Genomic DNA, 27,310 nt, shown 5'->3' with positions numbered 1-27,310 from the left:
AGCAGGCAATGTTCACTAATGGTTTGGGAATAGTTTTGGCCAAATATAACTTTCTTTATGAATATCCTAGCAAAACCAAGAGCATTTGTTTTCATTTTTCACAGTGGTTCCAGTTGTAGTCTGGCAGCTGGTCTTGAATCCTTGGGATTAACAGATATCAGAACTTTGGTTCGTTTAATGTGCCTCGCTGCAGCAGGGAGAGCAGGACTCTCCACAAGTCCATCCACTGCGTCAAGTTCAACAGAGCGATCTAGAGGAATACACAGCAAAACAAGCAAGCCTATATCTTGTCTTGCCTACCTGAGTACAGCAGTAGGCTGTTTGGCATCAAACACTCCTAGTGCTGCTAAACTGCTGGTTCAGTTATGTACGCAGGTATGACTGTTATATATTAAATTAATATATATTAAATATTTATATTAAACTGCTTATACATGACATAAAGCAACCCATTGTGTACATAATTTGTGATAGTTTATTAATTTATTATTAGTAGTAATAGTAGTAGTAAATGTGATTATTTTGCTTGTTCTAGTTATTTATTTTATTTGTTTATTTTTAGAATTTGATTTCTGCAGCAACTGGTGTAAACTTAACAACAGTTGATGATCCAATTCAACGAAAATTTTTGCCAAGCTTTTTAAGAGGAATTGCTGAAGAAAACAAACTTGTAACATCTCCGAATTTTGTGGTTACTCAGGCACTTGTAGCATTGTTGGCAGACAAAGGGGCCAAACTGAGGCCAAATTATGATAAAGCAGAAATTGAAAAGAAAGGTATGAGAAGGCTTCTATTTATTCTAAACATTAATTATTAAATCTTCAATTAGTCATTTCTATTTAAGGAGGGTTGCTAGAATAATTATAAATAAATATGCTCTCAAAAATGTATAGAACATGTTTTCACTGAAGTAGTCTTATAGTTCAGTACACAAATTTTATTTAGAAATATGGTGTTTTATTACATTCCTGTATCTTCCATCACTTGAAAAGAAATCTGAGTGTTTTTGTGTATTCAAAATCATGTAGGTATAGCATTCAGCCTCAGTTGTGCCACATGATAAAATCAAAGGGAAAAACAGTTGATTCCTGCCACCCAAGTACTTTTTTGTCTCAGAAAAGTTTGTTGCCTCTGCTGTGAGAAGTCAGGGAAACAAAAAACAACTTTTGTGCCTCCACAGAAGACTTTTGTTGTGTTCAGGGGAGGGAAGGACATAATGGTGACAGCAGCTTATCTCTGTCAGAGGAGGCATTTTGCTGTTTAGACAACACTTGTGCTTTGAATAACCATTTTCCGTATGGTGGGAATAAGACTACTCATAATTCTCTTGTTTAGTTTTTGTGTAAATTTAAGGGAGGTTATTTTTCTCTTGGTATCAGAAGATACTTTTTTTCTAATAGTTACTGTTAGTTGCAACATTCTTATAAAAAAGTTGTTGATCTTTTAATTTTTTTTCTGGAAATTATAGCTAATGCTGTGTTCGTTTGTGTACTTCTGTTTGGTACTCATCTAGGCATCATCTCATTGTTTTGTTTAAGCAGGTTTAATTGCCCATTTGTATGCCCATCCTTCCTATGATCCTTCTGCTGTAGGCCCTCTGGAGCTGGCTAATGCACTAGCAGCTTGCTGCCTTTCTTCAAGGTTATCTTCGCAACATAGGCAGTGGGCTGCTCAGCAGCTGGTGCGAACTCTTGCAGCTCATGATCGAGATAATCAAACTATTCCTCAGACCCTCGCTGATATGGGGGGAGACTTACGAAAATGTTCCTTCATAAAATTAGAGGCTCATCAGAACAGGGTAAGCATGATTTCTACCAAAATTGCATGAATTTTAATAGTCTACTTCTTCTGCAGAATACAGAAAACATAAAATAGTTTTATTCTACAAATACACTGACTGAAATGATTTACCACAAAAAGTAATTTTTGGTGATAAACTATATTACTGCTTCAGGGTACTTCTCATACAGAAAAATGCCTAAGTTCTTTGAAGCTTTTATTTAAGGAGACATGAAACTGTTCTCAGCACATTTAGTTAGTATAATCACCGTAAGTTTTTTTTTAGACTAGATCATAATTTGAAGAAGCTTTTCTGTCGTAGTAGTTAACAGCTATTCTTGTGCAATAGTGGCCTGTGGAGCAGTGGGTCTGAACAAATAGCAGCATTCAATAACAGCATAAAATATGCTTAGTGACAGTACATCGTACTGCAAATGTAGAAAACTGTATTGGGTTTGGTGGTTATAGTATATTTCAGTAATGTAGCTAATGCTGTGTCCTGGTGGTTAAAGTTGGCATTAATATTAGTAAACAAATATACCTTAGCTTTAGGTTTAAACTCCAATTTTGCTATGATTGCTTTGACATTTGTAGGTCATGACATGTGTTTGGTGCAATAAAAAGGGACTTCTGGCAACTAGTGGAAATGATGGTACCATAAGAGTGTGGAATGTTACCAAGAAGCAGTACTCATTGCAACAAACATGTGTGCTCAACAAATTGTAAGTTAATTATTTGTAATAATCACATACTTAATATAAGTTGTAACTGTGCAAGATAATGAAAGGAGCCAATCACACAATTTCTCCTACATGGACATTATTTCATCTTTTTTGTTCTTGGAACTGTTGCTGTGTTTATGGTAAGCAATGTAAATTAAGTGTCTTAAAACAGAAAACACAACTTAAATATCAAGCTGATAAGAGTCAGTATAAGGAGATCATGTTAAAACTGTTTAAAAATAGTCTTAATAATTTCATCTAATGATGAATGAGTAAAATAAAAACTGTAAGGGCCTGTCATACATGAGGAAAAAAATAGGTTAAATGTTCCTTCAGTGTGTATCAGTGAACAGGTAAAATGTATAACAAGATAATAATGAATGTAGTGGTTTCAGTGAAGTGTCAGAAAAGAATTTGTGACTTCTGGGCTTCAGGAATTTAGAGTAATACTCTTTCAGCAGAGTGTCTGGATAGTACATTTGTGTCATTTGGATGTGTCCAAAAAAGAAGAAAGATTACAATATGGCAATTCCTTAGTACAGTTTATGCGATTTTAAATCGGGGAGAATGAAGAAGCAGTAGTGAACTAAAAGGTTGTTTCATGATGATTTCTTAGCAGTCTTTATTAGTTTGCTTGCGTGCTACTGTTAGATGCTGCCTTAAAAGTAACAAACAGAATGACATGCAGCTTGACTTTGAAGATTGAAATGAGACCAGCTTCTTTCTTTACCAGATGTTTGATATCCAGGTGGCAGAAGAGTGAGTTTCCTGTAAAGTAGATCAAGAGTTCAGTACTTTCTTGGGCTTCATTTCTAACAATTCAACAATGGCTTTAAATGCAAACACAGCATAGTTCTATTTATATTCATTACTGTGGAGGATAAGTGTCAATCATTAAAGGTGGAGTTGTACTTTTGTTTTTTAGCCCCTAGAGATGATCATAAGAAAAGGCATTATCCCTTCTTTGTGATAGAATTATCTCCTCTTTGTGAGGATGCTTTTTTTTTTTTTTTTTTTTTTTTTTTTTGAGTTTGGAGGAGTATTGTTTAAATGTTACTAGATGACTATTCTATGATACAATATTACTATCTGTTCTGTTACTTTTTTATGTTAATATGTTCCATATGTTATGTTAATGTGTTAATGTTATTTATAATAGTTAAAAAAAATCACATTGCCTGTTGTATTCACAAACGAACTGTCACCTGCTTGAGCAAGAAGACACTAGCATACTCTTGCTGCATCACCAAAAGTGCAGGGGTGATGCAGTATTTGGTCTGTAATAAGTATCCTGACTTAAAACCTTCATTTTCTTGTAACTAAAATAAGTAAAACTTCACCTGTCCTGTATGTTGTTAGGGGAAATAAAACATAACAGAGGTTCTGTTACAGTTAGTCAAGCAAGCTTTAAAGTAGAATTTTTGTTTTAACAGGAGGAAGAGTTTAGGCTAGAACTGAGAGCAAGATGCACATCTTTTCTTTCTTTTGTTCAGCCTATTCTGTTTCATTTCATGACTTCCTGGAAAGCTTTGTCCTCACCAAAGATGTTAAATTTGAGATATGAGTAGGTGTCACCCAGTGCTACAGGGAGAGGCAGGTTCTTTTAGGGATCCTGGATAGAATGAGGACTGGCCACAGGGTTGTGGTTATTATTAGAGCTTTATCATCACATAAAATTTATAGCAATCAGTGCATCTTATTGTTATCTAGAATCTTAATCAGTTAGTGTAGCTTATCATTAAAAAGAATTTCTAGCAATTGGCATAGCTTATCACAATAATTATACAATTAATTATTAATTATAATTATTAATCATGATCATCAATCAATTATAATTAATAGTCATAATATTATTATGACTATTTATATATTAATATTATAATAAGTATAATAATTTAGATATATTTCTTAGAAATTAGGGTAGCTTTCTTTTAGAAATGAGCATAGCTTTCATATTATCTAGAATTTTTAGTCACCTAAACTCTTTAGTTACATGGACCCTCTGCAGATGAGGTCAAATTCTTAATAATCAGCATGCAATACAATAATCATAATCTACTCTGCTTAAAGGAAATGCCCTTTTTCAATTACTTTATTTTATCCTGTTACAGAGAAGGTGATTCTGAAGAAAGTCTGGGGTCACCCAGTGACCTTAGTTTGTCTCTTGTCTGTTGGAGCATCAGTGGCAAGTATCTGGCTGGAGCTACGGAAAAGATGGTGAACATATGGCAAGTCAATGGTATGCTCTAACTACCGGTGAACGTTAAGTTCACCATAAACTAACTACCATAAAATGTATTTCTAGGGAAGCTGCTATAGCGTTGAGTCTTTGTTTACCTAACTATTTGTGTGTGCTTTCCAATTTAAATACCTGCCATCTTCCATAATATCTTCTCAACCTGTTCAGTTAGAGGAAGGCACTAACCACAAATTGATGCATGCTTTATAATTAATTCAGTAGAAAACTGAGCACCAGATATGAATTCTTGTTGTATGTGATGTTTAGGTTTGAAGCTTGGTCACTCTTGGTGTTTTGTTTGCAAATATGGTATCTTCCCATAGTCCACAAGACTTAGTTTTCTACAAAAGGCACAGAGAATGCCAAAATTGGCTGAAACAGATGCAGGGATGGGTTACAGTGGAAGAGATGGAAAACCTGCTGAGAGCACAATGACTAAGCTCGGTTTATGTAGCTGAACAAAAGAGTCTCAGAGGAATAAGATTATAAATCAATACAGTAGGAAGGTAACCGCTAAAAGCCCAGAGAGCAAAAGCAACTGTCTAAGCAAAAATGAATAGGGTTACCACTAGAAGAAATGGAAGTAGTCCGTGAATAACTTCAAGAATGTTTCTGGTGTTAAAAAGATTGTGATATCAAATAGTTTATAAGGAGGGATAATGACTGAGAAAGAAATACTTTAAAATGTATTAGATAAATTTTTAAGGTTGCATTGTGATAGGGAGGACTGAGCCTGATTCAGAAAGGTCGTTCCTAATTCCTCAATTCAGTTTGCAAGTGTCTCTAAATGGATTCTCTTACATCCTTCCTGTAATTTTTGCTGCATTTAACCAGTTCAGAATAATACCTTCAGAACTCCCGTGAGAGGAAGAATGTTAGTCACTGTGTTGCTTTTAATCTCTGAAGAAACATTATTCTGCAGTTCTGCACTTAGGAAAATCACTGCTGCCGCAGTCCATGTTAATAAGCAGTCCACAGGAAAAGTATAAATTGTATGAGTACTGAAGAATTTAGCTTCCTCCTTTAATGAAACTACTTAACTTGACTGAAAATTTAGATTTGTTAGCTAGATTTTGAGTCTGTGGAGATTAGTGGTCCACTGCTTCATGGTCTTGTAATCTATGTGAATTTGTAGCATGTCCTAGCTGTCAATAGGGTCTTTTGATATTTTCCCATGGAAAGTATTTCTGTTGCATTATTTTCTTTATGAAGATGAAGCAGTTTAAAAGTTTTTTTTGGGTTCCTAGGAGGAAAAGGATTATTAGATCTTCAGCCTCACTGGGTATCTGCATTAGCTTGGCCAGAAGAAGGGCCAGCTGCAGCATGGAAAGGAGAATTGCTATTAATTGGTCGTATGGATGGGTCTCTTGGACTTATTGAAGTTGTGGATATTTCAACCATGCACCGGATAGAATTGGAACACTGCTACAGAAAGGATGGTAGGTGACTATTTTAATATTTAAACAGAGCTTAACATTAAAAATCCCCCCCACCCCCTTAAATATTTTAACAAGTATATAATCCCTATTTTTATTATTGTTCATGGGGATGCAACTTCTGATACTTTGCTCACAAGCATCATTCACTTGTGTTCATGGGAGCAAGAAAGTGTGGAATCTGTCTGCACCTAGGTTCCTTTTACAGCAAAGACCAACAGTTTATAGTGGCCTAGTCAAATCGTGACATTCCTTGTCGTCATAAAAAAATAAATTAATATAGATTCTCTGCAGTGTCTGCTCTCTCTAAAAAAGGCAGGTAGACAGTATCATCTGAATTCCATAATTACTGCTATTTTTCTTTTATAGTTCCAGTCCCAGGGGACATCAAATAGCACATCTTAGGTAGTGTTTTGTGGTTTTGCGTATTGTTTCTCTAAGAAATGTGATTTTTTTTTTGGCAGAATCGAGTGAGTTGCTATCAAGGTACTAACAAAGGCTGAAGTGGCTTTCAGTAGTTTTCTTAGAAGCATTCCAATTTCAGACACATGTATAGGATTTCGTCTACTTTTTTCTTTTCCTTAGCATAGATAATTTTCACCATGTCAGGAATGTAAATCCAGTTATTGTAACAAAGAAGAGTGGAAAAAAAATCTAACCGGGATCTCAACATCTGTGATTACAGGGGCACTTGCTTCTCTCTTTACTATACAAATTCAAGAAAATTCTCAGACAAAAAGTATGTCAGGTAACCTTGGTGGGGAGGGCAAGTTTTCATGCACTTAATATTTTAGGCAATTACACTTGCACACCTTTTGGCAGGAGTAATTAATTAAGTTTTGTGTTACCTGTTTACATAGTTTCCGTCACATGCCTTGCCTGGTTCAGTGAAGACAGACCATTTGCAGTTGGTTATTCAGATGGAAAGTTGCTGATAGGAACAAAGGAACCACTTGAAAAAGGAGAAATTGTTCTAGTTGACGCACACAAGGTAGAGTTACTCATTTTAAAACTAATCTATAATTTCTGCAGGTAACAGTCTGTTTAAGTTGTTTTCTGTATTTGGAAATTAATTATAAAATCAAGCATATATTTATAATGTCTATTTCTGACATACTAAATACAATACAGTTAAGAGGAAGAGTATACCAAATTTAAAAAAAAAAAAAAAAAAAAAAAGAAAAAAGAATTACAGCCTTTTTTGCTATTGGAGATTGTGAAGTGTATGGGCATACAGCAATGGGTATGTATTATGGGCATCTGGATTTAAAAAGACTTCATTCGTAAAAGCACTTAACAAATATTAAAAATATTAATTTTGGTCAGGCCCCATGTTTTTGTAAAGCTTAAGTTACTGTGCAAAGCAAAAGATATTTTTCTAAATATGCAGCTGTAAAGGTTTTGATCTTTTGCTTTGGTGTATATAAGTCATGAATAATTTGACTAATGAGTTAATTAGATTAATAAGAGAATTTCCTAAAGGAAAGTTTATTAAAAACCTCTTAAGTGCTTCCATGAATTTGTCTTAAATATTTGAAGTGTGGTAGTCACAGAAGTGAGCAAGCTGTGGCGATAAAACTATACTTGGCTTTTCCAGTATGGGCTCTTCTTTCCTACATTGGTTAGGCTCAGTATGTCATCAGTCCCATTGCCTAATAGGCTTATGAAGCCAATACCTTTAAGGCTGAAATTAAAAAATATAAAAAGTGAGCGTTCTGAAAAGTATCATTCATATTATTTTTACTTGTTATGATGTGAGAATAAAATGTTCTTTGTTATTAGTAATTAAACGTTGCATTAGCTCTGGCAATTAAATTTCCTCTGTTCTTACTGTGTTACTTCACACTAACATTCAATTTTTAAAAATCTAATAGGATATGATTGTTAGTATGAAGTGGGATCCAACTGGTAAGATTCTCCTGACATGTGCCAAAGAAGAAACAGTGAAACTCTGGGGATATATGGGAGGGTCTTGGAGACGTCTGCATTCACTGCCCCATCCAGCTCTTGTGAATGGCATTGCCTGGTGTGCTCTTCCAGGGAAAGGACCCAAGTTACAGCTTTTACTAGCTACGTATGTAATTTTTTTGTTTGTTTTAGCTCTTTTGCAGTTGGGTGTTCTTTTACTAGTAGTAGTATCTTTCTTTTTTTTTTAATTCTGCTGGTCATTAATGTCTAAAACAAACATAAGTTCTGTGTTTTTTCAAATAATGTTTACTCAGTAAGCCATTTTTAATGAGATCTATAAAGCACCCACATTTAAATGGAAAGTGTGGGTCTGGTCATGTTTACTGTTTTCTCTATGTCATAAGACCTGTGCATGGTGAACCTGTGCTTGAAATTTGTTGTTTTCCTGCAAATATATTTTTCTTTTTTTTTTGAGATTACGGTGTTAGTAAAAAATTGAAAAGCATTGGGATGAGGGTTGGGAGTTTAGGGAGTGGAATAGGAGGAACGTATTTATCCATGGTTAACATTCCTTTCCACTTTAGATGATCTATGTGATCAATATAGTGTTATAGAAAGGTGGTGCCAACTGATTTTTTCAGGATGTTTTGTTAGTTAATACTTTATATTAATACCTTTACTTTTTTTTTTTCTGATTTAACCTGACTACCTTCAGAGGATGCCACAATGGTTTGGTGTGTGTCTGGACTGTTCCCCAGGACATAGTAACCACATTGCAGTCCAGCTCAACATACTCAGAAGGGTGGTGGGACCAAGAAACAAGTGCCAAGGTAGAAGAAGTAGTGTTTAAGAAATTTCCTTTGCTTGTTCTGAAACTGGGGAGGAGGGAAATGTGAACAAATTACTCAAATCTCAAATTTACTAAGAGAACATGTTTGCTAAATATATAACATTTGTAGGTATTTTCAGAACAGGAAATGAAAAATCACAGGTTTAAGTGAATTTTATTTAGCTAAAGAGTGTATTTTGAACTGTTTCAATTTTTTAAAGTTGTTAAATTTATACCAAAATTCACTAAGTGTTTTAAATTCTTTCTAGATAAAATTAAGTCACAATAAATTTAACCAATATAAAATTAAATTGTAATGCAATCTTTAATGTTGATGTCATTTTGTACAGGGAGAAAAGATGATAACATGACAAAGATATTTATAATTTTGGACTTTATTATCCTGTGTAAATTACTACATCTCTACAAATTATCAGTGTTTATTACAGGATATAGAAGTTATATAATGCTATTCCTTTTTCTGTAACAAATTCATTGTTCCATAACTATGAAATAATTTGCAGGATGGATACAGAAAACCAGTAGAAGTCAAGTGTGTATTTCAGCTGAGAGGCCATATTACTCCTGTTCGGACTGTTGCATTCAGTCCTGATGGACTGGCATTAGTATCTGGTGGACTTGGAGGTCTCATGAATATTTGGTCTTTACGGGTAAGATTATCTTAGAGCTGGCATGAGTATTTTTTTAGTGTAAGTATCTCAAATGGTCAAGTAATCAGACTTCTTTTTTTTTGTTTTCCCCCAGTATGTTACAAATGAGAGGAAGTGTAGTGTAAAATAATGGTATGATGTTATACTTAGTAAAAGATAAATTGAAATTATACTTAACATTCAAGTACTTTGTATTTTAGGGTTCTACTAATTCACTCTTTAGTCTTGGTCATGTTAGGCCTTGCAGAAGCAGCAACTCTTGTTACTACAAGAACAATTTACTACAAGAACTTGTCCAAGAATCAGACAATGTTTAGTATTAAACACTTCTAAACCCTTTGTTATGTTATGTCCTTTGTATGATAAAATTGCTAGATGGATTTTTGCTTTTAGTATAGACATTTCATTTTTTAATAAATTATTGAACAGCATGGGAGTATATCATCCCTAAGTAATATACTTTGTATTTAAGTAGAAAAGTAGCTGTATACACACTGACACAAAACACTTCTTTCCTTAGGATGGTTCAGTATTACAGAGTGTTGTAATAGGTTCTGGAGCTATTCAGACTGCAGTATGGATACCTGAAGTTGGAGTAGCTGCGTGTTCTAACAGATCAAAGGTGATACTGTGTGTTAAAGTAATCTTTTAAATTTTTGTATTATTTAGAATTATCTTATTGAAATAAAATCTTTTATTTTTTTTTTTTTTAAAGAAGTATGCAGGCAGGTCCAATCTCTGTTTATTGGCTTACGTTATCCAAAGATATTTGTTTACAAAGCTGCATGATCTGTTCTGAAAGTAGTAGGACTCACTTTTTTAAAAAAAATTTATTCATGAGAATAGAACAAACAATTAGAATTTTTTAAAGTAGCAGCCTTCCGCATCAACACACTGCTGCCAACGAGTTTTCCAGTTTTCGTACACCTCCAGGAACGCCTGGACCGGAATGCTGTTTAGCTCCCTCGTCACGGTCTCTTGAAGCGCTTCTGCCAATGCGTGATTCTTCCCCTTGAGCGTCGATTTTATTCTTGGGAATAGAAAAAAGTCTGACGGGGCCAAGTCAGGGCTGTAGGGGGGCTGAGGCAGCGTTGCCACCTTGTGCTGGGCAAGATACTCCACTACGCGGAACGCTGTGTGGCTCGGCGCATTGTAATGGTGCAGCAGCCAATTGTTGATGATGGCTGGGCGGACACGAGCAATGCGTTTTCGCAGTCTTGTGAGGACTTCCACGTAAAAAACTGCATTAACTGTTTGTCCGGGTGGTACAAACTCTTAGTGGATGACTCTATGTCAATCAAAACAGCAAATGAGCATGGACTTTAGCTTGGATTTGCTCATTTGTGCTTTCTTGGGGCGTGGGGAAGCAGGGGTGTGCCATTTTGTGCTCTGCCGCTTACTCTCCGGGTCTTACTCAAACACCCACGTCTCGTCACCGGTCACTACATTGTCCAAAAAGTCGGGCTCCTCATTCACATGCTGAAGAAGATCCTGGCAGATCGCTTTCCGGTTGGCCTTTTGCTCCTCTGACAACACTCGCGGCACAAACTTCGTGTACACTTTCCTCATGGCTAAGTTTTCTTTCACCATCTCAAAAACTTGGGTTTGAGGAATGCTCAAGTCATCAGCAATCATTCTGATACTCATCCTGCGATCACAGTTCAGTAAATTTTTCACTCGCGACACGTTTTCGTTGGTCTTGCTGATCGAAGGGCGTCCGGAGTGGTCGTTGTCTTCCACTCTTTCCCTACCTTCTCGGAACAGCTTGTGCCCCTCAAAAACACCTGATGGCAGCATCACTGTAGGCCTCCTTAATCATGTCGTGAGTCTCTTTGCCCGTTTTACCAAGCTTTACACAAAATTTGATCGCGTATCGCTGCTCCAGTAAATGCTCCATGATTCTCCGTGACGAGGCGTTTCAACAGGTGTTCACAGTACAAGCGACCTGCTCTCTTCAACGGCCAACAGCTGACTGCCAATTTTTCCCAGCGTTCCCAATATCCCCCTCCACCGATCCTGCGCGCGCAGACCACCTCTCGTCCACCCGTTCGCCCAGGAAAAAGCCAGTCCTACTACTTTCAGAACAGACCATGGCTGTAACTGACAGTCTATCTAACCCTGTTATATTTGCAAGCTATGTTGCTTTGACTTTCAACTATCACTTGACCCTAAAAAGATTTTTTTTTTTTTTTGAAGTATCCCACATTGAGTTTTGGGCAGTGGAGGTGGAGGAGGGAGGAAACCTTCTGAGCTGGGGGTTATAAAGGATGCTGCACACTGGTTATATCAACTTTTCTGTTTAACGGTGGCAGCTGTAAATGGGCCACAAAAATAGGATAAAGACACTTAATTTTTTGTTTATGCAACATGAAAAAATGTTTCATTTCCCAAAACAAATAAAACTCTGTAGGGATTTAATTTAGTCTCAACCAGCCTCAAGAATTTTTTTTAAGGAGCAGCAGAATTTACTTCAATGTTTTCTGTGTCAAGAACTTCTGGTACCTGAACAGAAGCTTTATAAGTGGCAATATTTAGAAACCTGCATGTGTCCTGCACTTCCTCAAGTAATTAAAAAAACAGAAAACAACAACAGAAACTCCCCACAGCTGATTATTCCAAAAGATGACATTTTTGTGAGCAAAGTTAAACATGGCACAAGTTACAGTTTCTTTTATTAGAGTCATGGTACATTTGATTCTAAATATTTGGGGATTTTTTGAAAGTCTTCTCTGAATTCGGCCCAGATGTTGAAGATCATATTGCAAGGCTAATCCTTAATTCAGGTTACAACAGCAGTCACTGAAATGAACTCTGCTTATTAACATCTGTTTGCATTCTTCCTTGGAATGATAATCCTAATGTTGCCTCAAGAATGTGATGTTAACTTGTGAGGAAGAGGCATATTGATAGAGCTATTCCATGGTGATTCCAGCAGATTATTCACCAGAAGACATAAAAAATACTGAAGTTTATGTATTTTCTGGCCCCTTTGGAAACTAAGATAATTGGTGATAAATCAGTGGAGCTGAACAATGCTGTTCTATGATTTTAAAATTTCTAATGTGTCTTGTGGCTGCTGTTATACAGGATGTGTTGGTAGTGAACTGTACCTCAGAGTGGATATCTTCCAATCATGTCCTTGCAACGTGTAGGACTGCACTGAAACAGCAAGGAGTTCTAGGATTAAATATGGCTCCTTGCATGCGAGCTTTCTTGGAACGTTTGCCAATAATGCTTCAGGAACAGTATGCTTATGAAAAGGTAAGAAAAGTTAATGAGAATACTTAAAATTCATGTCTGACTTAAGATCACTGTTTGAATCTCTGCTGGTTTCAGTGTTTCAAGACTGAAAACCCAAGACTTTTCTACGTCCTTTTTGCAATTACCTTTCAGTGTTCTCAAAACTAGCAGCCTTTTAGTTTGAGAATATTTAAAATCCTAGAAAAAATTTAAGTGTGGAAGAAAGTATTTGTCTATAGGACTAGCTTTGAAGGACTCCTGTTTCTGAATTGATGAATATATACTCCTAACTTTGCATGTTTGATTTCTCTCTCCCATTCCCCTCACCTTTAGCCCCATGTTGTTTGTGGAGACCAGCTTGTTCATAGTCCTTATATGCAATGCTTGGCATCACTCGCTGTGGGCCTTCATCTAGATCAGCTGTTGTGCAATCCTCCAGTACCACCTCATCACCAGAACTGCCTCCCTGATCCTTCAGCCTGGAGTCCCACAGAATGGGCCTGGCTAGAGTGTTTCTCAACTACCATAAAAGCTGCTGAAGCCCTGGCCAAGGGAGCACAGTTCCCAGAATCTTTTACTGTTCCAGACCTTGAGCCTGTTCCAGAGGATGAACTTACTCTCCTAATGGTAAAATGTGCTATACTGCCTTAAGAACAAAGAATATTAGTGTTAAGCATATAGTATGATGCAGTTAACATCTCTGGACTGTAAATATTTATAACGTATATTTATATATACACATAAGCACCAGCAATAGGTTTATTTTTAAATTAACTATTACAGAGTATACTGTAAAGATTGTTCACTGTGTGTGTAGTCATGAATGCAAGTCAGTTGCATATTGAGGGGAAAAAAAAAAACAGTAATTTTCTTACGTGATAAAAGCAAGAAATCTAGAGCTCAACTACACTGATTTCAGACTAACTTTCTGGCACATTCCTACACTGAATTATTTTGGCAGAGGTAACTGTCTTTATAACTTGTTACAATATGTCAACCAAAATAAGAATGTTAGATTAAGAAAATATTATCAGCAAGATATCTTCAGACAGTGTTTGCATTTAAAGCTTCAAAAAACCCTAACAAGTATCTGTAAAAGGGAAAAGATTATTTCATCCCAATGTCTTATTTTATTTTTTGATTGCAAGCCATGGATAATTGTGCCATTGATAGATCGGCATAGTAAGGAAATAAGCTTGGTCTATAGACAAAATTCAAGTATTTTAGTCTGCATACAGTCATTTTTATTTTTGTATTTTTTAGAATGATTTGAATGAGCATATTGTTATTAGTCAAAAAATAAATACGCGTTGCATAACAGCTAAATAATGTGCCTCTCCTGAACTGAATGTCGTAACTGTGCCTTTTGTTGCATAGGATAACAGTAAATGGATCAATGGTATGGATGAACAGATAATGTCTTGGGCAACATCAAGGCCAGAGGTTAGTAAGATTGAATTTTATTTGTTTCAACATGGTAAGCTTTTGAAAGTACTCTTTTTCTAAAGCATTCTTTCATGCTATGCAATAGGATTGGCACTTGGGAGGCAAATGTGATGTGTATCTGTGGGGAGCAGGAAGACACGGGCAGTTAGCAGAAGCTGGTAGAAATGTCATGATACCAGTAGCAGCACCTTCATTCTCTCAGGCTCAGCAGGTAATCACTTAAACACGTTTTTATTTTTATTGATTTATAACATGTATTATTGTTTGTTTGTCAAAATCTCTATCTAAATGTCTTCAATTTGTTGTTTGAATTTACTGCGAACTACCCTCAAACATGTATTTTCACTAAAGAAGTCTTTAATTATTTGACAATTTCAAATTAAGCCATTGAAATCTGACAAAGCAAAATTGCTTGATAGGGGCATGACTTGAAAATACCCAAACAGCTCTAGCATAATTCATGTGCCCATTTTGTTTTCTGGGTTAAAATTAACATTTAGGATGGAAACGTCAAGATAAATCTCACGTAGGAGCATATTCTGATTTCTTTCACTGGAAGATCTTCATGGTCCCTTCCAACTCCAACCCAAGCCATTCTATGATTTGATGGTTCTTTAAGAAGGTTTGCCAAAACTAGTAGCAAGAATCAATGAAATAATATGTATTAAGATGTGATTAGATGCTAAAACTCCATTAAACATGGGATGAATGATGCTAATAGGGTTGTTATGAAGGTATTTGTAGTGTAACAGAATCTGTGGTCTTGACAAAAAAAAAAAAAGATGGTACATTTTAACACAGGACTTACAACATTGCTGCATCTAAAACAAAAATAACACATTTGTGTATTCTTCTTGACTAGGTTGTTTGTGGTCAGAATTGTACTTTTGTCATTCAAGCTAATGGCACAGTTTTGGCTTGTGGAGAAGGGAGCTATGGACGACTGGGACAAGGAAATTCAGATGATCTTCATGTGTTAACAGTCATTTCAGCACTGCAGGGTAAGACTGGTTCGAAATTACTTGATTGATAGAGAACAAATAAGTATTTTGGCATTTAATATTATTTGTCTAGACACTTTTCACAGATATCGAACCATTGTAGTCATTAAATAAATTGAACAAATAAACTAGTCTTTTTATTTCTTCTCATGATTTAAGTAGTGACATCTTAAAATTCCTTAATTTTCAGAAGGCTTTGAGGAAAAGTGTTTGCCCAAGATAGCAACATTTCATTTCAAAACTAACAGCAGGTCAGAAGCATAGGTTGCACATGAGAAGTTGAAGAGTTCCTTCAAAATAAAAATAAAATAATTGATATAAGAAAAAACTATACATTGTTGCTTCCTTTCCCTGGCCTTAATGTGCTACCACTAGGTGCACTTGGTGGATGCATATGAAGAGTTCATTATAATTTACTGTAAGCACTGTTTTCTCACTTTTCTTTAATAGGCTTTGTTGTAACACAGCTGGTAACCTCTTGTGGATCTGATGGACATTCCATGGCTTTAACAGAAAGTGGGGAAGTCTTTAGCTGGGGTGATGGAGATTATGGCAAACTGGGACATGGGAACAGCGACCGACAGCGCAGGCCTAGACAAATAGAGGCTCTGCAAGGAGAAGAAGTGGTGCAGGTACCACAGCATTTCTTATTCCTTCTTATAAACTGCAGATATTGTGACTTAGTGCTAGGAATACTGGCTTGGGGTAACCAGTACAGATAGTGATAGAGATGTTCCAAAGCCATTGTCAGTCTTGCCAATTTGAATTCAGATATTGAATGAAAACAGGCAACTTCTAACTTCTCTCTAAGTATTATGAAGCAAGTTGATAATTCCCACTTGAAGAATGTTATAATCACAAAACTCACTGGTGGTTAGTGATGTTACTTGACACTCGTTATTTGAGAAGACGAAAAATTTGGAAGAGCCTGGAAGTAAGGGATGATCCAAATGGCTGTCAAAACACAGGCACAACTTAGCATTTTCTCTCGGTCTTTCTCAGGTCTTTGACCTTTAAAGTAAGTCACCAGTCCTCCTCCTTACTAAGTGTGCTTTATAACAGTCCAAAAAAAGATACCTGGGTTTGTCTGAAAGCCTTTATGTACACAGGTATCCACCTGTCTTCCTCCTAACTTTACTGTGAGGGAAAACAAAAAGAGGTAGAATGTTGAGTCATTAATACTACAATATCTGTACTTTACATCTTTATAAAGTAAATATGTGCTATGTGTGAGAAGGGTATTACATATTTATATGTGTAATATTTTTCCCCGAAAATATAAATTACATGTATAAATTACAATTATTTTATTTCTAGATGTCATGTGGCTTCAAACACTCAGCTGTAGTGACAGCAGATGGCAAACTTTTTACATTTGGAAATGGTGATTATGGTCGATTAGGGCTTGGAAATACTTCCAATAAGAAACTTCCAGAAAGAGTGACAGCGCTGGAGGGTTACCAGATTGGACAGGCATGGTTTATTTCAAATTGTCATCGTATCTTTGTTTAAAGCTAATATTCTCAGTATACTTTAGTGTTCTGTTTTTTAATTTTGGCTGTTATTTTGATTGTAATAGCAGATTTTGAGTATGTGTATTGTTTTCAGATTTCTTTCCTGGCTTTTGATCCTCTTTCTGCAATACTGCAACCTCTACCCCACTTTTTTTTTAAAGCATTGCAAAGTTTCAATATGTAGGCATTAAGTATGAATTATTGAGCTAGAAAAAATAACACAACTAATGTGGTCCTAAATGTCTTCAAAACACTATATGAAGCAATAAAAATTTCAGTGCCTTTAAAGGGATAGTTATTTTCTAAAATGTGTTTTTTCTTTTTTAGAAGGTATTTGGGTTGTACAAGTTTGTAGTAAGTTGGCAAAAACTATAGTAATAACATATTTCTTTGAACCAGGTGGCTTGTGGACTCAATCATACTGTAGCTGTGTCAACTGATGGCTCAATGGTTTGGGCTTTTGGAGATGGAGATTATGGTAAACTTGGTTTGGGAAATTCCACTGCAAAATCGTCACCACAGGTTAGAATTCACAAGGGAAATTACTCTTTCAATGCTTAATGTATTGCACAGAGTTCAGAGTGTAGTTCTCAGAATTTAACTTAGTAATTCCAGAGGCTATACTACTCCAATAAAATCTAGCATAAATAATTCTGATCATATGTTATACTAAGCATGACACTCTAAAGCATCTCATGTAAACCAGTCTCACCTTATGTCAGAGATAATACAAATAGTGACAGTCATAGAATTAGCTTAAATCAGAGGTTCCTTATTTTGGAATTTGTGGGGAAGGTTGTTTCCACACTGGCAGGCTTCCTCTGATGCCAGCCCCACCAATCACCAATAAATTAAAGGCATTTTGAATCATTGCACATAGAATAAGATGTTAGTTCTTTTAAAGAAAAAGAGAAAACTGTGTCTCAGTTTCTTGTAGTCATGTACAGGCATTAATTAGAATAATGTTGTATTGTATACATTGCATTGTGGGAATTATAAATTTTATCTTTGGAAGCAGAAGTTACATATGTAATTCATATTTGCTTTCTGTTTGTACCCTCATAACATCATAGCTTTTTGTCCTCTCATTTACCCCCTTAGAAAGTGGATATTCTGTGTGGAATTGGAATAAAAAAAGTTGCCTGTGGAACCCAGTTTTCTGTTGCATTGACAAAAGATGGTCACGTATACACTTTTGGACAAGGTAGGGCAATCTAGTATTTAGATCTTTCCATCTACATGTTTCTGTGTATTGAAAGTGAAAATGAAGAATACTAAGATGCATTTATAAGAGTGACCTAATGTGGATTTTGGAAGTACAGCAATGCAGTATTAACATAGGCCTAAAATACAGATTTGTGGCTGTATCTAGTTTGATCTCACAAAAACTGGCTTTCAAAATACTATAATTTAGCTTTTGAAGAGTGTTTTCGTTAATCTTCATCAAATTTCACCCATCCAAATGCATTGGGTTACTTGAATGTTCACTTTGCCAAATAAATCGTATACCTACACAAATCGTTCAAAATTCTGGACAGGCAAGTTGCCAGCTACACTGAAATAAACATATTTGCTCTTAAGTCAGTTAACTCCTGTGTGTTGAGAAATTTATACGCTTAGATGTAGAAGCCTTGTTTTAATAAATTTTAGTTTTGTTTCAGATTTGAAGTGAAAATAACAATTTTGGCAATATTAATGAGTACATGTAAGATTTTGTAGGAAATGTACACTACATTTCTCTATTTAGTCCCAGTTCTAAGAGTACCAAAGAGTTGCTTTTTGTCCCTCCCTGACTTTGCCTGCAAGTAAAATTCATTTTTTGATGTTCTTTACATATGTGGATATTTCCTTGCAATTTCAGATCGCCTTATAGGTTTACCAGAAGGCCGAGCTCGAAATCACAACAGACCCCAGCAAGTTCCAGTACTGTCAGGAGTCTTTATTGAAGACATAGCTGTAGGAGCAGAGCATACACTTGCTTTATCTTCTACAGGGGATGTATATGCATGGGGTAGCAACTCTGAAGGACAGGTATCTACCATTTCCTGTTTATTTCTAACCTTTATAAGGCTAATTATACTTTATAGATGTCGTTGTAATGTATACCTTTTGGTGGAAAATCAAACTCTCCCCTGTCCCTCAGATGGCTCCTGTAAGAGAAGGGCAAAGTTGCTGCTCTGATACTTCAGGATTGAGTATTTGAGAATCCTTGTTGAGCGAGTTGTTTAGAATAGTTTCTGAAAGAAATATGTCTTATTTTTAAAATGATGCTTACACTGTATTTTTGAAAGAGAAATGCTTATTAGTGTAAAAAAAAAAAAAAAAAAAAAAAAAGAGAGAAACTTGGTTCTGAAAGCCTATTTATTTTATGTTTTTCCTTGCAGTTTAAAAAGCTTGGTTTATACGGTGTAGGAATAATTTTTTATACTCTTATGATACAAAGTTACTGCTTTTAGAAAATGAAATTCAAAGCCATAGGTAAAAAGTCAGAATAGGTTCAGTAGACATTCTCTTTACACAGATTGTGTTTTCATAAACTATTGTAGGAGCTTCTACGCTACAGCAAAAGTGGTATTTAAATGGCACAGAACAGGCATGAGCTGTATTGACTATGCATGAGAGGTTGTGCATAGATGAATTTCTCAGTGTACAAAAGATCTTGCAAAGAATCTGTAGCTGTTTTAAGGTTGCTTTGCCACCTAAATTTGCTTCTTCCATTAAGTGTGGATGTAACATTTTATCCAAAATAAAAGATATACGATAGCATAATAAAAGATTAAAAGCTAAATATTTTAACCCAGTATATGTTGTTGATAAGTATCACTCTTTACTGCTTGCTCTGAATCTTTGCTGAGAGTGTTTTAGAAGTATTTCCACAGTTGTTGATTCTTCTTTGTGCCTTTTCCATCTGTTACAAATTGTCAGCTTGGACTTGGCCATACCAACCATGTCAGAGAACCAACCCTAATAACAGTCCTGCAAGGAAAAAATATTCGACAGATTTCAGCAGGACGTTGCCACAGTGCTGCCTGGACAGCACCACCTGTTCCACCAAGAGCTCCAGGTAAAAAACCGGGTAGTTTGTATGGTCATTTGATTTAGTCTTTTTGTTTCCCAAGAGATGAATGCAACTGGAGCCTTGGAACATTTGGACAAATTTGTTTTGTTTTACATCTATTAAGTTTTCAAATTGTCTTAGTCTCTGAATTTTGCTACCCTTTATGATGAAATAATGCATTCTTTCTTTTACTGTGGTAGGTGTTTCAGTGCCTTTACAGCTTGGTTTACCTGATGCCATTCCACCGCAGTATGGGGCACTGAAAGAAGTGAGCATTCATACAGTAAGAGCAAGGCTCAGACTGCTGTACCATTTTTCTGACCTCATGTACTCTTCGTGGAGATTACTTAACCTCAGTCCCAATAACCAGGTAAAATTCCATTTGAAAAATACAGCTTAGCTGTGTTGTGTTGTGCCATGTCACTAGGAAGTTTTTCACCAGATTAAGACAGACCTTATTGGTAGGTTCTGTAGGGTTGGTTTGTTTGGTTTTTATTTATTTATTTATTTTATAAACAAAATATACGGATCTGGATTAAGCCAGACATTTTCAAATACCATTGTATATTTTCATTTATGCTAATACTGACATGTCAATGTTTTAGTTTCCAAAAACTTAGTAGCCTCAAAGCTATAAACATGAAGTAATAACCTGTTTCTTGAAATACTGAAGTACTAGTGATTAATTATAAAAGTTTTTATTCTTTAAAGAATTGAATTAATGAACTTTATTAATGTTTATTCTATTACCGCTTTATTGCAGAACAGTACATCTCATTACAATGCTGGAACGTGGGGAATAGTTCAAGGACAGCTAAGACCCTTGCTAGCACCACGAGTGTACACACTCCCCATGGTACGCTCTATAGGAAAAACTATGGTTCAGGGAAAAAACTATGGGCCTCTGATTACTGTAAAAAGAATATCAACCAGGTCAGTATTCTTTTTATAGGGAATGTATTTGATAACAAATACTGATACTCATACATTTTCCAGAACTTCTGGTATACCATGCTCTCTCTATACAACTTTATTATGACCAAGTGACTTCACTAGCCTTTACATTTTTATGAGTTACATTGTATGGCTGTGTTTTTTTATTCTCTTTTTCAAAAGAGGTCGGAAATGCAAGCCCATTTTTGTACAGATAGCAAGACAAGTGGTAAAGCTGAATGCATCAGACCTTCGCCTACCTTCCCGTGCCTGGAAAGTGAAACTGGTTGGAGAAGGAGCCGATGATGCAGGCGGAGTGTTTGATGACACTATTACAGAAATGTGTCAGGTATGAAAAGCCAATTACTTCAAAATGCCTGGTAGAGCTTTTGTTATATCTGGTGTTTGTTTGTATTTGTCAGATTTCCTTATGCAGCACGTTAAGTTCTTATTCTTCAGTCCTTTGCCATAGTACTAGAATTGTCTACTTACGGATGTCTCTGAGGAAAAATAAACCTTCTTCAAATTGTGGCAATGAGATGCAAAAAAGCCACACTGTAACTTAGTGTTAAAATAGGCCAATAGGCTTGAAGTTCCACAATAGCTGCTACACGTTATGGGAGCATTTTGCAAACCCCCATTCTGTCCAGCCAATATTTTCTATAAGATTGTATGCTACAATACAGTTACACCTCTGTCAGGGGTTTCTAACATATGTGAAAATCTGTTACCTCTTGGGTTCAGTGCTGGAAAGGAGTTCAGTGGCAGAAAGTAAGTATTTTTACTATGACCGTAGCCAGAATATTGTTGCTATACAGTTTCATCTGGAAACTGAGGTCTATGGGCTAGGACTAAGATCTGGTTGCTTTTAAGGCACAACTATGATTGTAGCCAGGAGAAGGATTGAAAAGTATACTGGCTGGAGAACTGTGGTTGTTCCTTGACTCTTCCAGGAGTCTTATATCCCAAAGAACAAGAATTAATGCTATCAAAAGAGGATAATTAATAGACCTGCCTAGTCTGGGACAGGGGAACAGCCATAGATAGTGATGAAGCTGGAATTGGAGTTACGGTTAGGATATAGGATGGAAGAAACTAAAGAACTCTGTTTATTAATGATATTTCTAATACCTGTTAGACCAGAGAGGGTTGATTCAGATAAGGACTTGAGGCCTAACTTATAGATTCTTTCCTAGGCAGTTTACATTAACAGTGAGGTGTAATGAGGGCTCAGAACATAATTCATTGAAAAATTTGATACATTGGTATTTCATGCAAAAAGCTGCACTTGGTAGGGTGTATAGCTTAGAGCTTTTGTTCATTTCTAGAACAGGTACCCGGGAATATATCACAGAGTAGTCACAGCAAAACAATGGTTATAGTCTGACATACAGGCAGGCCTTCAAATAAACATGATTTTTTTAAGGAAAACCAGCCCTGCCATTGTTGCTTTCTCTTAAGTATTGCAAAAGATTTTTTAAGAAGTAATAATCACTGTCATAGACTATTCTGTCTTGTAATGCTGTAATGTAAAAATATTTCTGTAATAGGTTTCTTGTACCTGTGTCTAAGAATGCTTTTCTTTGGTTGTTGATTTTTAAGGAACTGGAAACTGGAGTAGTAGACCTACTTATTCCTTCTCCAAATGCTACTGCTGAAGTAGGCTACAATAGGGATAGGTAAGTTGTCCAGGATTTCTTTTTATTGACAGTTGTAAGTTGGTGAAAATCAACTTCTATTAACTACCTTTTACCAAATGGTAAGACTTCATGAGTGTCCCTAGTACATTCTTTTCCTTCAGGTTGTGATGTTACTTTGACATGAAGGAGAAGGTGTGGTTTAAATGTGAACTTTCTGGATTGCTGATACAGAATTTAGTATAACATTAAGAATTTCAGTATTTGTGGTCAGGGTTAAATTTGCCCATCTTGGCCTCCTTTATTTCAACAGTTAAAAATAACATTAATCTACTTATTTGGACACCTCTTGCTGATAATTGTGTTGGCAGTTACAATGCTGTGCTTAGAAATACTTCTTTTGCCTCTAATGAAGTAGCACAGAAATTATACTATAGTCTTTTGACTGTCTTTTCTTCCAGGTTTCTCTTTAACCCTTCAGCATGTTTAGATGAACATCTGATGCAGTTTAAATTCTTGGGTATTCTCATGGGTGTAGCTATTCGTACAAAAAAGCCATTAGATCTTCATTTGGCTCCAATGGTCTGGAAGCAACTTTGTTGTATCCCACTCATCTTGGAGGATTTGGAGGAGGTAGATCTGCTCTATGTGCAGACCCTCAACAGCATTCTTCACATTGAAGACAGTGGGATTACTGAAGAAAATTTCCATGAGGTAAGATGCAAAAGTTGGAGCTTCTGCGTTTATTCTGAAAGTGGTCACTGTTATCAGATTGACCTTAATCTCAGTATTTATTTTATTGTATGATTAAATATTTCCATTATTGGGATAACAAGGCCTTGATAAGCGTTCGGAATAGTTCATGACCTAAATATATTTCTAGGTGACTGATAGTAAAATGTTGAACCTAGATCACTTGATTGACTTACACTAAACATAGTTTTTCTGTTTTGCCTAACAGATGATTCCTTTAGATTCTTTTGTTGGTCAAAGTGCTGATGGTAAAATGGTTCCCATAATCCCTGGAGGGAACAGTATCCCACTTACCTTTTCAAACAGGAAAGAATATGTGGAGAGGGCAATTGAGTACAGACTTCATGAAATGGACCGTCAGGTAAGAATCTCATCGTGATCCTCTCCACATTGTTAACATGAACAGCATTTTTGATTTGTGTAAGTTTCCATTACAGTTTATAAGGGAATATGAAAAGCTGGAAAGGATTTTTTCCCTACAAACTCCTATAGTTCTTTTTAGTTGTATGTTTTTGCTGTTTTTCTAAGTCAGTTATATTTTTTCTTAGCAATTGCTCACTTGACAAAAGAGTACTGGAAATGAGAACTTCTTTTTCATTAGAGTAGTTCCATTGCAACTGTCAATTCTTGAGAAACTTCATCACAGTTGTGTGCAGTATGCACTGTTACTAGACACGACAGCAACATAGAGTCTAGCTGAAGTAAATATTGTGGACAGACATTCATTTAACTGAAAACTTTCTCATCTGCTTTAGCAAAGAAACTACAAATACAGCATTAAATGTTCTGAGGAGTATTAATTACCTATTTGCATATTTCTGTGTGTTTTGTCACTCATATAGTGAAGTTTGCAAAAGCACTATGATAATTAGATGTTAGGAATATTCTTTTCCTTTTTCTCAAGATATAAATACATGCAGAATTCTAACCTGTGTTAGAAAAATAAGCTACTAACCTGTACTTTAAGTTCTGCTGTATTGCGTCAGAATCTTTTCTTTTATGTGTAATTACTTTTAAAAGTAGCTTTGTTTAATAATACTTGTAATATTCACCAGAATTTTGAGAGGTTGTTGACCGTGCAGGGTATGCATGTGTGAGAGGTTGTATTTGGCAGATGTTCTCTCTCCTTACCCTGTTCATTAGCAGATACATGGCCTTTGCATTTATTTGGATGGTACAATAAGTGGCAGAAATAGGACAATTGCACATACAATGTTTTTTCTTTTTTGGGCAATAGGTGGCTGCTGTAAGAGAAGGAATGTCTTGGATTGTTCCAGTTCCCTTGTTGTCTCTTCTGACTGCTAAGCAGTTGGAACAAATGGTCTGTGGAATGCCAGAAATATCAGTTGAAGTTCTGAAGAAAGTTGTGCGTTACAGAGAAGTTGATGAACAGCATCAGCTAGTACAGTGGTTCTGGCATACCCTTGAAGAATTTTCAAATGAGGAGAGAGTGCTTTTCATGAGGTTTGTGTCAGGAAGATCTCGATTGCCAGCCAACACAGCTGATATCTCTCAGCGATTCCAAATAATGAAGGTTGATAGGGTAAGATGATGGTTTTATTTTTATTATTATTAATATTATTCCTGTCTAGTTTAATCTGTCCTTTGGCAATAGCAGCCAGGTTTCCATAACTAAATTTACAGAGAAAGTCAGGGATAGGATATGCCCTGAGCTATTAAAACCAAGGATTTTATTTGTGCAGGAGCATTGAATACTGCATGGATTGCGTGTTAATTCAGTTCATATATTTACTATGGTTCTGTGATTGGAGGTCAAGACAAGCCCTTGCACAAGAAACAAAACCTCTTCGGTTGTAACTTGTCCACAGTCATTTTCTGTTCCAATTCCTTTCTTCATTCGATAGTTTTAACTCCTTTAAGTTTGTGTTAAGCAGCAACATATGACCACTAATGAGCTCTAAGTCCTAAAACCACTATAATGAATTTACAGTATATTACTTTACGCACAGGTTGCATACGTTTTGCATTGTGTTTGGGGTTTGTGCAGTGAAAGGATATTGTCTGAACTATATGACTCAAAAACTTGGGCAAATATAAGATAACAGTGTTTTGACTGTCATCTTTGGTGAGGTGTCTCAGGTTGCTTCATGTTAAGGCACTGAATGGTATGTAATTTGAATGTTGTTTGGTATCTTCCAGTGGGCTTCTAAACAATAGCGTGGTCAAATAGTTGCATTTCATTAGTGAATGGAGGAAGTCACACAGCAGGTGATATAGCAGTAGTTTTGCACATACTGCAGGATAAAACAAGTGATATAATAAACAAGAGAGGCTAGTCTGCTTCTTAGAAGAAATATTGAGATACAATGAGAAAATGCTGAATGATAGAGGCAGGGAAGAAGGGATCAATGAAATATGGATATGTTGCATTTTTTTTTTACTTTATTCACAAACTTAACAGTGTCCCACCTTTTATCCGTTTCCACAGCCTTACGACAGCTTGCCTACCTCACAGACTTGTTTCTTTCAACTGAGGCTCCCACCTTACTCCAGTCAACTAATCATGGCAGAGCGTTTGCGCTATGCAATCAATAATTGCAGGTCTATAGATATGGACAATTATATGCTCTCACGGAATGTGGACAATGCAGAGGGCTCAGACACAGATTATTAACATTCTGTGAACAAAATCATCTTCCTTTTACTACGACTAGCGCCCTGAGTCCAATTTGTTGTTGACATAATTTTATGGTAACCATAGATGTTTTAGGAGCATAAAAACAGATGTTAATAAACAGTGGCCACATTTTAGTTACTCTAAATGTAACAAAAAATTAGATGTTTTTATTTTTTGTGATTGTAAAAAAAAAAAAAAAAAAAAAAAAGAAAACAAAAAAGTATGATCAGTAATTTTTTTCTCCTTTTTTTTGGTCACTTTTGATAAGTTTGCATGGAGACATTTTGGTGCATTTTTGTTGGGAATAGTACATTTGTAAGCCTTCCCAGTGAACATGAAGAGTTGTACATTGTGTATAATTGTTCATTAGCAAGGACAGTTTTACATGAATATTCACATATTTATTTTGTTTTAATTTGAATTGCCTGTGCAGGGTTCCTTATGCAGAGAAAAATAAAGCGAATTCAAGAATTGTTTGCTTGTATGCATTTGTGAACTGTGTATTGGTATACTTAGTCTTCATACTTTTTCATTTTATCTCAGGAAGTTCTAGTACTGCGGTATTTAGACAGGACATGACTTTTGAAGCATCTTAAAATGTTTATCTTCAAGTAATCTGATGGGTAGGACCGTGCCCTGCTTTCTAATGTCTTTGAGGCTTTTTCAGGTATACCATTAGCTTATGCCTTGTACTTCAATATGAGTTAAAGTTGTACTTGATTCCTTCTTGATTTTCATTTAAACATTTTTCTTTTCAAGAGTAGTAATTGCTGACATGAATAATATACAGCCATCTTGACTTGGAAATCTTAAACTTTTTGTCCAAAAAACACACCATCCTCTTTGATATACAGGAATTGATGTAACTGGTCCTAATCAGAGTACAAATAAATTAAAATGAAGGTGACAGGCTAGTTGTTGAAGTTGTGGGTTTTATATACGTTCTGAGTATACAACTTTGATTTTAGTAAACTGCACGTGTTTGGTCTCTGTCACAGCTGTAATTGTGTTATAATCAGCAGTGCCTGGCTTACACTGTAACATTCATACTTGGTTAGGACAGTGATGTACTATTACCAAGAAATTTTTATTCTGTGTCTTAGCGAAGTGCTGATGACAATTCCTTTCAGTCTCCATATCTAAAGTATAATTTGTGTCAAACTGCAAATGCTGTTTTATGTTCAGGAACCAGTTCAACCAGGCTGAGAAGGGTAGTGTCTTTCCTCAGGTGAGTTGCTGCTGCTCTGGCTTGATGTTTCTCCTCATTCTCACTGGAATCCTTGATAGGAGGCTATGGGGCCTGAGGGCTGTGGAAAAAATTTATGAACCTAAACTCACTTGGTACACCACTAGTTTGTCTGAGAACACAGGCATTCCTGTTTTATGTTAGCAGGGATTATTAGGGAAGCTTCCCAGCTGTCCAAGATGGAACCTGGTGTATTGCTGCCAGCTAATGTTGGTCAAAGGGCTGAGCAAAGAGCTTCCAGATCCAGTTTTTATCTGGTT

At 35.9% G+C, this 27,310-nt stretch overlaps 1 protein-coding gene across 12 annotated transcripts in view; it reads left to right on the top strand.

Moving 5' to 3' along the window:
- The window catches only part of HERC1 (HECT and RLD domain containing E3 ubiquitin protein ligase family member 1), a 105,288-nt gene extending 79,296 nt beyond the window's left edge, over positions 1-25,992 (top strand). For 10 of the 12 annotated variants that reach the window (XM_032195046.1, XM_032195053.1, XM_032195047.1 and 7 more), the window contains exons 49-78: positions 105-375; positions 563-776; positions 1,542-1,798; positions 2,374-2,501; positions 4,613-4,740; positions 5,988-6,179; positions 7,037-7,167; positions 8,051-8,250; positions 8,800-8,914; positions 9,438-9,584; positions 10,105-10,206; positions 12,672-12,845; positions 13,158-13,451; positions 14,202-14,267; positions 14,356-14,481; positions 15,133-15,271; positions 15,722-15,903; positions 16,589-16,744; positions 17,185-17,307; positions 17,887-17,989; positions 18,647-18,816; positions 19,711-19,849; positions 20,044-20,213; positions 20,607-20,776; positions 20,960-21,125; positions 22,379-22,455; positions 22,875-23,127; positions 23,375-23,527; positions 24,404-24,709; positions 25,616-25,992. In XM_032195046.1, coding sequence (XP_032050937.1) covers positions 105-375; positions 563-776; positions 1,542-1,798; positions 2,374-2,501; positions 4,613-4,740; positions 5,988-6,179; positions 7,037-7,167; positions 8,051-8,250; positions 8,800-8,914; positions 9,438-9,584; positions 10,105-10,206; positions 12,672-12,845; positions 13,158-13,451; positions 14,202-14,267; positions 14,356-14,481; positions 15,133-15,271; positions 15,722-15,903; positions 16,589-16,744; positions 17,185-17,307; positions 17,887-17,989; positions 18,647-18,816; positions 19,711-19,849; positions 20,044-20,213; positions 20,607-20,776; positions 20,960-21,125; positions 22,379-22,455; positions 22,875-23,127; positions 23,375-23,527; positions 24,404-24,709; positions 25,616-25,801 — 5,038 coding nt within the window. In that variant the 3' untranslated portion in view covers positions 25,802-25,992. The remainder of the gene's footprint in view (positions 1-104; positions 376-562; positions 777-1,541; positions 1,799-2,373; positions 2,502-4,612; positions 4,741-5,987; positions 6,180-7,036; positions 7,168-8,050; positions 8,251-8,799; positions 8,915-9,437; positions 9,585-10,104; positions 10,207-12,671; positions 12,846-13,157; positions 13,452-14,201; positions 14,268-14,355; positions 14,482-15,132; positions 15,272-15,721; positions 15,904-16,588; positions 16,745-17,184; positions 17,308-17,886; positions 17,990-18,646; positions 18,817-19,710; positions 19,850-20,043; positions 20,214-20,606; positions 20,777-20,959; positions 21,126-22,378; positions 22,456-22,874; positions 23,128-23,374; positions 23,528-24,403; positions 24,710-25,615) is intronic. The other 2 variants (XM_032195055.1, XM_032195054.1) reach the window with 1 other exon arrangement.
- Positions 25,993-27,310: the final 1,318 nt, after the last annotated feature.

Source organism: Aythya fuligula, chromosome 11 (assembly GCF_009819795.1).
Source record: "Aythya fuligula isolate bAytFul2 chromosome 11, bAytFul2.pri, whole genome shotgun sequence".
Classification (NCBI taxonomy): domain Eukaryota; kingdom Metazoa; phylum Chordata; class Aves; order Anseriformes; family Anatidae; genus Aythya; species Aythya fuligula.
Note: the sequence above shows the minus strand (reverse complement) of the source record. Positions and strands in the feature narration are given on the sequence as shown.